The sequence below is a fragment of the Puma concolor genome, chromosome D1 (genome assembly GCF_028749965.1).
Source record: "Puma concolor isolate L17-30 chromosome D1, mPumCon1.1.hap2, whole genome shotgun sequence".
NCBI classification, from domain to species: Eukaryota; Metazoa; Chordata; class Mammalia; order Carnivora; family Felidae; genus Puma; species Puma concolor.
In genome coordinates this window covers 41,239,954-41,251,597 of record NC_141676.1, presented here as the reverse complement: position 1 = coordinate 41,251,597, position 11,644 = coordinate 41,239,954, and the positions used below count along the sequence as shown (strand labels likewise).

The following is an 11,644-nucleotide window of genomic DNA, read 5'->3' as shown; positions in this document are numbered from 1 at the left end:
ATCAAATGGATTTGGCCCATACTTCCAATCTCCACAGGGGGCACTAGGGAGCTGGAGGGTGTGTCTCTGCCTGTGTGTGTGTGCGTGTGTGTGTGTGTGTGTGTGTTGTGTGAGCGTGTGCATAGAGGGTGCACAGAGACCAGGCGCTAGGGACCTTGAGTGTGTGTGTGTGTGTGTGTGTGTGTGTAGAGGATGCACAAAGACCGGATTACAGGGAGGCAGGGAGGGGAGAGGCAATTATACGGACGCAGGAGGCTAGTTTTGCTCAAAATGCTCCGTTTATTGCTCTATTCAATGACCACGAGCAAATTATAAAAAGACACCAAATGTCTCTGTCTGCCGTGGAATAAATATTTAAAGTCAGCAATAAAAACACGTGGCTCCAAGATAACACATGTTGCCAAGAGTCATGCACGCCCGACTGACGGGCTCTCAACACACGCATGGACACAGGAACACACGCAGAGCTACACGCAGCGAGACTTCTGGGAAGGCTTTCCCACGGTGACACAGAAAAGTGTTCCACACGGATCTGGGGCCCAGACCCCACCCCACCCTCAGAGCTCCCCCTTCTCCCACCCCCCACCAGGGCTCAGGTCCTCTGGGTTCACAGCCCCCCTCCGTCCCCTGCTTCCTCAATGCCTCACAGGCTGGTCACTGCCTCCTGAAGGCATCTGACACCAACAGGTCATCCTGGCTGTGATACTCCCCCCACCCCAACCCAGAGACCTCTCGCCCAACTGAGATCTCTCGGCCCATTCCTCAGGCGCTCCCCATCCCGAGCTCAGTAACTGGGGCAAAATGCAATCTGCCGGGTGGGAAGTGGGGGTGGGGGCCCAGGGCAGGCGCCTCTGCCTGGGCTACTGTGGGGCTGGAGCTCATCACCCCTTTCCCCGGGCCGAGGAGACACAGTGTCCGGTACAGACAGCAGAGATGGACGGACAGACAGACACGCTACAGCGGGACGCTTGCGGCACAGAAACGTTTTGGATCAAGTAGCAATGGAACTATCATTAAAAACTGAGGCCCCAGGTCTGCATGGCATGGGTCAGGCCCCGGGGCCCCAGGCCTGGCCTGGCACATCCCTCTCCCACCCTGCCCCAGTCCCCAGTATGTACAGTAGGAAGAGCTATGTTGGGGAGCAGGGGCCAGGCCAAGGCTGCCGGAGGAGGGAGGAGGAAGGAACAGACTAGAGAGAAGGAAGCAGGAGGGGCAGGGACGGGGGGCAGGCGGGGACCCGAGGCAGGGCCCCGCGTGTAACCGGGGGGAGGGCCCAGACTCAGGTTGGGCGGTGCCCAGAGGACCTCGGGGCAGGAGCGCAGTCACTCTGGGGACTGGCGTGACAGCTGCTTCTCGTAGAGGCTCATGACATGGTGTACAAACTGGTATTGCTCACATGTCTGGATCATGCCGCCCCTGCGGGCAGAGATGCACAGCGGAGACGGGATGGTTGAGAGACGACGGGCTGCGGGAGGGCGCCCCCAAACCCACGACTGCCCATCATTCGCGAGGGGCCTGGTCTTTCTGTAGCGCGGAGGGGTCAACCCTTGCCAGCCACGTCCCTCTGCTCCTTCCTGTCCCGCCGAGCTCTGGCGCACACAGCAGGGACAGAGAGGACGTGCCCCACCACCCCTCCCCCCTCCCCCCTCCCCAGCTGGGTTCCTTTCCCCTCCTCATCCGGCCAGCAGCTGTCTGGATCCAGCTCCTCTCCCCATCTGTGTCCTCCACTCCCCATCCTCCAGCACATCCATGTGCCGTGGGTCCTCCTGCCCCGCACCCCACGCGTGCCTCAGTCTCTCCCCATGCGCCCCCACCCCTGTGCACGGGCCGACCTGTCCTGACGGAGCTGGCACGTGGTCTTAAGGATGTCCACCACTCCCTCCTGCCGCAGCTGCTGGCAGCAGATGCTGGTGGCGATGAAGCAGCCCGTCCTCCCAATCCCTGCACTGAGGGCAGAGGGGATGCTGGGGTAAGGAACGGACCGGCGTGGGGAGCAGGGAGGCTGCCCTGCCCTGGTGGGTGGCTGGGAGGACCCACCTGCAGTGGACGACGATGGGGGCGCAGCGGGGCCCCTCCTGCCGGGCGGCCTCCTCCACCTCCCGCACCAGGTGCAGGAGTGGGGGGGCCCGGTCTGGGGTCTTCTGGTCGGGCCAGGACGTGAACCAGTAATGCTTCAGGCCTCGCTCTTCGGTCCCGCTCTGTCCAGGAGACAGAGACCCACCCCAGATACATGTGAACTCTTAGAGTCCCCAACGTAGCCCAAAGTTGGGAAGGGAGCAGCGAGAACACAGTGGGGAGACCCCGGCATGGGACCCACGGCCTCTGCCACCTACACCGTGCTGCTCGTACTGCTCAGTGGCATCAGAGACCCACAGCCAGCTTGGTAGTGGAAGCTGCTCAGTGACAACTGGTCTTCCCTGGTCCGTTCTGCCCCAACAACTCCAGGGTCCTCCAAGAGAGGCAGAGGGTCCCTCTCCAATCCGATCCTGTCCTCTGCTCCCTTATCTTAAACAGCCGGGTCACCCCTCAGTCTCATGACCCGGAGCCTGGGGGCTCTCCCGCTCACGTCACTACGCTTCGCCTGCCACCACCCCCAAGTCTTGTCAGTGTTCTTGCCTCTCCACCAGCTCCACCTCCGCTTCGCCCTTTATCGTGTCTCCACCGTCTCTCCCTCCCCCCTGACTGCTCTATCCCCACAGTGGCCAAACGTGGTCGTGTGCAGCACAGATCTGGACACGCTGCTCTCCTGCTCAGAACTCTCCAACGGCCCTTGTTGCTCTCTGAATAAAACCCACTCTCCTTAGTCTTCAGTCTGGCAAATGAGACACACCGTATAGGACCTAGCCCTCCAGGCCGGTCTCCTACCCCTGAACACGGGTAGTACTCAATCTGGAGTGCTTCTGCACTCCAGATGGTTTGTACATAAAACCTCTGCTGTGCGTGCACGCGTGCGCGCGCGTGCGCACACACACACCCACACCCACACACACACACACACACACACAGAGCTATTCCATCTTCCGTGCCTTTCTTTTTAACTTTTTTCTCTGCCTGGAATGTTTTCTCCCTTGTTTGCCCCTAGTCAACTCCTACTCATCCTGCCAACTCCATTCAGCACCACCACTTCCAGGAAGCCCTCCCTGAACACCCTGGCTAATGGAGTGGCCTTCTTCTATGTTCTTGCCAATCTCTAGCCTGGTACTTACCATTAGGGGTGCTCCTTTAGGAGAGAGTCCAGGCTTTGGACAGTCTGTGTTCCCAGTACCCACCCAGAACCAGGCGTAGGGAGGCTTCTTGTAGAGACTCATGGACTCATGGACAAAAGTAAATACTCCCCATGGCAGTGTGACAATGAGGCGGCCCTCATCTCACCTCAGCCTCTCTTTCTGGGGAAGCAGAAAGCTTCCTGGCACTTGGCTCACCTCTCCCAGCCTTTGGGGTTATTACATTGGGCTCTACCCAATCCAGAGGATTCCAGAGGAACAATCTCCTCTCTTATGCTGAGCCTAGAAGAAGCACCACTTCAGGGTGGGAGGATACCTCCCCCCCACTCTTTTGGGCTGTTTTGTATTGCTCACATTTTGTATGTCTTCCTTTTTTTTTTCCTCCCTTTTTGTGTAACCGTGACTTTCCTATGCAACCCAAACGCAGCAAGAAGTGTCTGCCCTCTGGTGGACAGATTGAATACTACAGGATCTCAAAGTTCTAACGGACCTTCAATTCTAAGGACTGGAGGTTGTTTGGAGATCTCTTACCCAGGCAGTTCTGGACTTGAGTGTATCTGAAGCAGAGTTGGAAGGCATCATGAATGACAGTGTAGACAGAGAGAGAGCCCAAGAGCATAAAATACAACTGATATCTGGTCCTGCCTCTGGCCCCCAAGTCCATTCACCCCTCCCTCATCCCTGTTTATCAGTACATCCTGAGAGTGACAGAGGCCCGGATTTCAGCTACAGACCCCGTTATCTGTGGAGGCCCCCGGTCATGGTCCTGTCCCCCATCCTCCCAGTCTGGCCCAGTCCGGCCCAGCCCAGTCCCTGGCCTCACCCTGAGGGAGATGAGTCGCAGCCGGTAATCCTCGGTATGAATGACTTTCTGCACAGTGATCTCCACTCCGTCGTACATCACCTGCTCCTCCGGCCAATACTCAGTGCACTTCTGCAGGGGCCCAGACCAGGCTGCAATACACTCCCAGTTCCCCACCCGGTTTCCCCAGTGCCCCACCAGGGCCAGCAGGGCAGGACATAAAAGGACAACAGGTTCGCAGTTAGACGGCAGTTCAAACCTCAGCTTCATAACCTGTACGTTACTTCCCTTTTTTGAGCCTCAGTTTCCTCATCTGGAAACCGGAAGTGATGCCCACTCTGAAGCACTCTATGGGGATTCGCTTAAATGAGCTACTGTGGGTAAAGAAGTAGCCGGAGTGGGCCCCAGCGGGCAGGGAGGCAGGACCCGATCAGAGCATAGGCCGGGCAGGTGGAGAGGGCAGGGCCTGGACTTAACCTCGCTCAGCCTCCCATTTCCTCCCCTTGGCGGTGGCGTGAACACTACCACCCTCACGAGACTGTTGTAAGGATTCATACGGAAACAAGATGCTCAGCCGAGGGCACAAAGCAGCAGACGCCCGGCAGCGGCACGGGGTGCCTACCTCATTCATCTCCTCGATGTTGGTGATCATGACGATGATGGGTGTCTGCTCCTGCCACACCATGCGCCAGAAGTCGCTGACCGTGCTGACGATGGGTCCCTGCGTGGCAATGTACACCTTCTCCTCCCCACCGTAGCCCTGTGGCCAGCCAAGTCCAGGCTATCAGGGTCGGATGCAGCGCTCCCTGGGCCCAGTCCCCACACTCAGGCCCTTCCCAGGGGGCTGGCAGGAGCCATGCTGGCTTAAGGGCAAGCCTGGAGGTCAGATCCTGTTGGCTTGGGCCTCCCTTTCAGGCAGAGGTCGCTGGGATGGGGCTACGTACCCGGATGTAGTTGGCGTTGATGTAGGAACTCAGAGGGTCATCGGGGTCTGGCGAGGTCAGACATACTCTGCTGTGGGGGTCTGGGGTGTGGAGGGGGGGAGACAGGTGAGGCTGATATTTGACAGAAGCAGCACCCCTCTAGTGCAGGGCTCACCTTATCTGGCCCGCTTCCGGGCACCCACATTTTTCCTGGGACTCCTGAAGTTCCTCCTTCGCCTACCCACTAGCAAAACACAGGCCCGTCTCCGTGACCCTGGGTCTCCACCTCCATAGCATCATTGCCTGCCCCCTGCCTGTGTCCCTTAAGCTGCCCCGGGCTCACTGTGCGTCATGTTCTGGAGAGGAGTGAGCTAAGTCCAGAAAAGGAATTACCTACAGTGCACATCCTGGTCGGCAGGGGTGGCAGAGTTTGGGTACGCACGGTCACTGACGTGCTGTCAGTGTGCTTGAAAAGCACACGTCCTTCCTAAGCCTCGACTTTCCTATCTGTAATACGGGGGGTAGACACGCCCACTTCCCAGCGTTACTGGGAAGCTAAACGAGAAAACAGCTGTGAAAGTGCGAGGTAAACCGTCAAGTGCTTTATAAAGAGCTATTAAGATCTGGGGGTAGAGAGCCAAGGGAGAGCCCAGGGATGGATGAAATGGTAGGGTCTTAGCAGCAGGTGCACGTGTGCACGGAGGGCTTTTTCCTTTTTCTCCCAGTCTATTCCCGTGTCAAATCCCACAGCTGCAGATTCTCACAACCTCCTGCTCCTCTTCTTGGAGTAGAATCTGTTTTGTTTCAGCTACAGCCTCCCTGAACTGACTATTCTGTCAGCCAGCAGAGGCTGGGACTGGGACGGGGAGGCCATGTGAGGCGGGCAGGGAGTTGGCTGGGGGCCCGGGGCCCTGGCCTCTGGTCTGGCTCTGTCACCAGCTCACTGTCTTAGCCCTTCTCCGGGCTTCGGTTTCTCTCCCGAGAAACTACAGGCTGAACTACAGGCACATCCGGCATACAGTCTGGGGCTCTCCGAGGCAGCACAGGGGAGCCAGAGGGTGGGGTCCAGGTCCTGGCTCTGTGACTTGCTACGAGTGTCAACGGGCACGAATGCCTTAGTTCCCCTGTGCCGCGTCTGTGAACCGGAGACATCCCTTCCGTCATGGCCCCGATGGTCTTGTAAAAATAAAAGGAGTGAATGGTATCCAGGTGTCCTCAGGCCAGTAACTTAGCCCAGCACGCACTGTATCGCATAGCACGTGGCTGTGATCGCTGCCATTATTACAAGTTTCCCTGTAGGTTAACAGGTCGAGAGGATCCCAGACCTGGTAGGAGAAACAGGAGGTGACCCTCACAAGCCTCCGTTCTCCGGACCTTTTATGGGGAGGCGAGTTCTCCTCCCTCCCATGCCCGGAAGTCCTGGCAGGTGATCTGGGGGTGGGGGCCCCTTGTGGACAGGGGCACAGAGAGGTTAGGGGTGGAGGAGGGAGGGTCCATGAAGGAGACTCTGGGTGGCCAGCAGAAGAGAGGAGCGGGGAGTGCTGAGGGGTCACCTCCCTGCCTGCCCAGATTAGGTGCTAGAAGTGGACACACCCCTCTTTGACCAGCCACCAGGGCCTCTGGCGTTGAAGAAGAACCACTGTGGGAACGGGAATGGTTCTACTGACCCCACTGAATACTGCCTCCGCGCCTGGCACTGTGCTGGAGGGTAGGGACTCCCCGACAAACAGGACACGGTCCCTGCCCCCAAGTGCCAGGCAGGCAGACAAGCAGCGTGTGGTCCGAAAGCACCCAGGCTGGGTCTGAAGGCCCTGTAGGAGCAGGGGTAGGGAACACCATTCTGTCTGATGCCAATGCACGGGGCCAGGCGGGGGGTGGTGACATGAGGTGGTGAGGAACCAAATGACAAAGGGTCTTATAAACCATGCTTATAAGGCTGGACCTAAACCGGAGGATTATAAAGGTGGCAAGGACAGGGTAAAGGAGAAGAATGACATGACTGGATGTCTGCTTTGCACCATTTCAGGGACAATGGTAGATGATGGACAGGAGGGGAGACCAGCCAGGAGATGATTGCCCAGCCCAACTCCAGGGGCATTATGTCAGTGAAGTCCATGTAAATGGCACCCCTGGAATTGGGCAACATACAAGCCCTGAACCCCATAGAGTCATTTGGCAGTGAGGATGGCCAGGGAGAGCTGATACGAGATTTCCTTCCTTCCTCCCTCCCTCTCTTCCTCCCTTCCTCCCTCCTTTCCTTCTATCCTTCCCACCCCTCCCTCCCTCCCTCCCTCCCTCCCTCCCTCCCTCCCTCCCTCCCTCATTCAAACAGGAGCAGAATGTCTGCTATGTGTCAGGCACTATTTTGGTACTTGGGACACAGTGGCAAACGGACAGAAAGCGCTCCCCTGTATCTTGTCCTCAGTGCTGCCAGCTGGGTTACCGGTCACTTTGCCCTAGTAACTGTCCACGGATCTGTTTCTTCCATTAGACTGTGAACTCCCTGTGTCTCATTCATGCCTGAATTCTCATCCCCTGGGGTAGGGGCTCAGCAAATGTGGGCCAAACGAATGAGAGAACAAGCCTCCGGGTGTCCTGGATCTGGTGGGCCTCTGCCAAGCCTGACGTGTCCTCTGTCACACACACCCCCGCGCGGATCCCGGGCTCTGAGGCACAGGGTCAATTCTTGCTGGCCACAGAGGATTCTCTGTTGAGCTCCAGGGCGTGCAGGCTCAGAGCATGGTGGAAGTGGCCCAGGGCCTCTCAGCAATCCAGTGGGGACCGCTGGAGCGATGGCCGGGCTCCCAGCCTCCCCCAGGGGTCATTCCGAGTGGCCAGCAAAGCCCCCAGTTCTGGGGTCCCCGAGCCCCTCCCCTCACGCGGGGCTGCCTGGTTGGAGGGTGGCAAGATGAGGGACGAGGTGAGCAGCCCTGAATAATGCATCCTGGCCTTAAATGGTGCTTTGTTTAACCGGAACTACCTAGAGACTGTGTAACCATAGCAACCACAAGTCGATATTTTAAAAGTTAAAAATAAGTCATGACATCTTACATGTTGTTGGAGATGCTGATGGGAAAACTGCTTTTTTAAAGCCTCGTTACTCCACCAACTGAGCGGAGTGGGTTGGTGGGGACTCACTTCCAACACGTCACCCCCTAAGCCAGCCTTGGGGCCTGGGGCCTGAACTTGGCAGGGGTGACAGGCAGACAGGGGCTTGATGAAAGTTATCCAAAAATGACACCCCAGGCTGAAAGAGGAACATTCGGTCACCTGGTCTAACTGTCCCTCTCAGACCTGCCAGGGCACTGACCATGCAACTTCACTTGCACACCCTGAGTGATGTGGAGCTCGCTCTCTGACAGGCAGCTCATTCCCTTGTGGGGCGGCTCTTCCTGTGAGAGGACTCACAACCAGAACAAAGTCAACTCAAGGTAGACCAAAGAGCCCAGTTCCGGGGTCAAGGAGGCCCAGTTTGAAACTTCCTGGCTGCGTGACTGTGGATGAGCCAATCAACCTCTCGGAGCCCCCATTTCCTCCCTTCAAAATCTGCCCACTCTGAAGAGATAAAAGAGGGTGAAAATACTCTCCAGTCACCACGCACCGTCTAGGAGCTCTTACGACCTTCACTCTTTCTCTCTGGGTTTCCAGAGCCAGGCACAGCCAGGGTAAGGGTGAAGGAAAGAACTAACCTCTGCCCTGAGCAGGGAGACTTTCCCAGCACTCGGTACCCCCTAACCCTCCTTCCCTCCTTCTCGTGACCCTGAAGGCCTAGCTCAGGGCAAGGGGCACCCAGGTGAGGGTGAGCCTGCCCTCACCTTCTGGGGCAGCGAGTACTCACTGGGAAGGATGGTTTTGTACCGGTTCTTCCGCACCAGCCCAGGGATGTCATACTCCTTCGGATCCACAAAGTTCATGGGGATTTCCTGCAAGATGAGGACACGGGGGAGTTAGCAGCTGTGGGCTGGCTCTCACAGACGTTTGAATCCAGGCACCGGTGTGCCCCTAACTTCTAGTCCAGACGTTTGCATGAGTGCATGCCTTCATTCGGTAAACATTTAGTATTAAATGAGTCACTGCGCATAAAAAGCATTTAGAATAGCACCTGGCACGTAGTGAGTAAATAATAAATGTTATTATTATAGTCGATCAAGGGCCAACCTGGCACATAGTAGACACTCAATTAATGGCTGCTGAACAAAGAACAAGGAGAGAACCAGGGACCTGACCAATCACACTCCCTGCGCTGCAGCCAACCTGAATGGCTTCACGGATCCGGGTTCCCACCCAGGGCGTCCCCACCGCAGGAGCTCAGGCAGTGCGCACTCTTTGTGGTCAACATCCACCCCATCCTCTGTCCTGTCCACCTTAAATGCCATCTCCTCCAAGAAGCCTTCCCCGATTCTCCCCGGGAAAAGAGCCTCCTTCTGAGCTCTCAAGGATATGTTTCCACCTCCCAATCATGCTCTGTGTCGAGAGCCCCAAGTTCATACTTCTCCACCTGGCATGTGAGGTCGCCTTGCATCTGGTCTTTGTTTACCGCGGGCTGTTCTCAGTGACCCGCTCTCTAGTTACAGGCAGGTCTCTTCTGTGCTGCAAATACGTCCCTCTCCATCCCGCTCCAGGTCTGAGCTCCCAGCGTGCCTTCTGACTCTGCTAGTCGGGAGCCCTGATCCCACCCCTCTCCACCTGTCCAAACAGTTCCTAGGCTGTAAGTTCACCTCTTGGCCCCTCCCCACTGTTCTCCGGGATGACTCCCCAGTGCCTCGGGCTTCTTCACCACCCCCCCCCCTTCCATCTGACCCCGCTGCTCAGCGCCTGACTACACGTAGTTTCACAGTGTCCACAGTTTTTGGACATAGTAAGTATGGGCTTTAAGTATTGAGAAAGATTCACTTTCTTGGGTTACTGTGAGAATCGAAAAAAACAAAAAAACAACCAAAACCAAAACCAATGTGTCCAAAAGTGCCCACGGAGTGAATGTGCAGGCCATGTTCTTTTCTCTCTGGGCAAAATCAACAACAATTTACTGAACAGGAAACACCAGAGAGGATTCAAACCCCTTCTTCAAGGGGAGGTGATGATGGGGGACACAGAGCAGAACTGAGGCTCGGGTGGTTAAGGAAGGCTTTCTGGAAGCATCCAGTGGGGCAATGATGTGAGTACAGGCATGGGAGGAGAAGCCCGGGGGTAGGGGGAGGTGGTGGTCCAGTTTGAAGTGGACAGTCGCTCTAGGGGTGGGGGGCATAGGGCTGAACAAAGAGGCTGGGCTAGCCCAACTCGGGTAAGACAGGCGATGCCCAGCCCTGGAGAATGTGGAGCAGTGGGTCGGAGAGTGACTGCGGTTTTCACAGAGGAAACGGCCATCCAGTCCAGGTAGGAGACAAGGTGGCCTGGGCAAGGGGAGCTGAGGGAGGTTCATGGCTTCCCCGTCCCTCTGGACTTTCCCCGAATACTCGAGGCCTCTTTCCTATTCCTGCCCATACTGGTGAGTTACCGGATGGGTAGGTTTGAGTGAGGAATCAGCTTTTGGACCCAAGCCCTTCCTTCCTCCTCCTTTGGGGACCCTCCTGCAGAGAAACAAACATAGGGATGGCCCCCATGGGGTGTGGGGCGCACCACCTGGGGTGGGTAGAAAATCTGCAAATTCTGGGGGTCAGTATTAGAAAGCTCACTATTACGACGCACCTAAGCCTCATTTCACACTTTGCCTTCATCAACGAAAATAAAGGAGACACTGTCATTACGTCTTAGCTGATGACTGGTTGAGGGCTCAGGCAGGTAAAGCAGGTAAATGTCATTTATCGGGCACCTCAAAATCCCACAGGAGGCAGCTGGACCAGGCTGCTGCAAAGGGTCTAGAGGGGGACGGGGTGACTGGAGGGATGTCAGAGGATGAACGACGCTTGGTGATGTCAGCCGGGCGAAGGGAGGGAAAACAGGAAGCCAGAAGGAAGGCATTCTTTGACTTTCAAAGCACCGCAGTGGGCAGTGAGGACTTGGGGACGCCACCGAGCACCAGTCACCCAGCGGAGCCCTCTGCACACATTAGCCATGTCTTTCATCCTTGCAACATTCCTATGATTTCTACCCGCATTTTCCAGGTGAGGAAACGGAGGCTCAGAGGGGAAGCAGCTCGCCCAAGATGGTGGGAGAGCTGATAAGGAAATAACAAATCTATCAGATGCTGGGTTCTGGGCACCCCCACCACTGCCTTGCTAGGTTTGTGATCGGTGTGAGCAGAAAGGTCTACCCAGAGTGGCGTGACTGGCACGGGAGGACTCACAAAGAATTCTGCCTGCAGCAGGAAGGGGTCCAGGGCCTTCTCGTGAAGCTCCTTGGCCTGCAGGACACGGGAGGCGCTGAGCAGGTACTCGCGGGCTGACTCCTCACGTGGGGACATGAGATAGCCGAAGCCCTCCTCATTGCAGCCTGGTGTGCACATGTCCAGGGTCAGGGAGACATTGGAGCCCCTCCTGGAAGGACCGGGAAAGGGGGAGTGAGTCTCAGGGGTGGTGAGGTGGGGAGGGAGAGATCAAGGGTGGCAGCGGGAGGAGTGGGAGGGTGACAGCGCCCCTGACGGGAACAGCATGAGTCTCAGCTCCGGGGCTTAGGCCTGATCCCCCGTCTCCTGCCTCCTGCAATGGAGATGCTAACTGAGGTGGGGAGCTTGGGGCCCCGGTTCCAGAGGTTCCATC

At 57.1% G+C, this 11,644-nt stretch overlaps 1 protein-coding gene across 3 annotated transcripts in view; it reads right to left on the bottom strand.

Moving 5' to 3' along the window:
- Positions 1 to 256: 256 nt before the first annotated feature.
- Positions 257 to 11,644, bottom strand: part of PTPN5 (protein tyrosine phosphatase non-receptor type 5) — a 54,764-nt gene continuing 43,376 nt past the window's right edge. For all 3 annotated transcript variants that reach the window (XM_086677824.1, XM_086677825.1, XM_086677826.1), the window contains 8 exons: positions 11,233 to 11,422; positions 8,788 to 8,872; positions 4,971 to 5,050; positions 4,649 to 4,786; positions 4,048 to 4,158; positions 2,038 to 2,198; positions 1,833 to 1,946; positions 257 to 1,416 (listed from right to left, as the gene is read on the bottom strand). In XM_086677824.1, the coding sequence (XP_086533950.1) occupies positions 1,323 to 1,416; positions 1,833 to 1,946; positions 2,038 to 2,198; positions 4,048 to 4,158; positions 4,649 to 4,786; positions 4,971 to 5,050; positions 8,788 to 8,872; positions 11,233 to 11,422 (973 nt within the window). In that variant the 3' untranslated portion in view covers positions 257 to 1,322. The remainder of the gene's footprint in view (positions 1,417 to 1,832; positions 1,947 to 2,037; positions 2,199 to 4,047; positions 4,159 to 4,648; positions 4,787 to 4,970; positions 5,051 to 8,787; positions 8,873 to 11,232; positions 11,423 to 11,644) is intronic.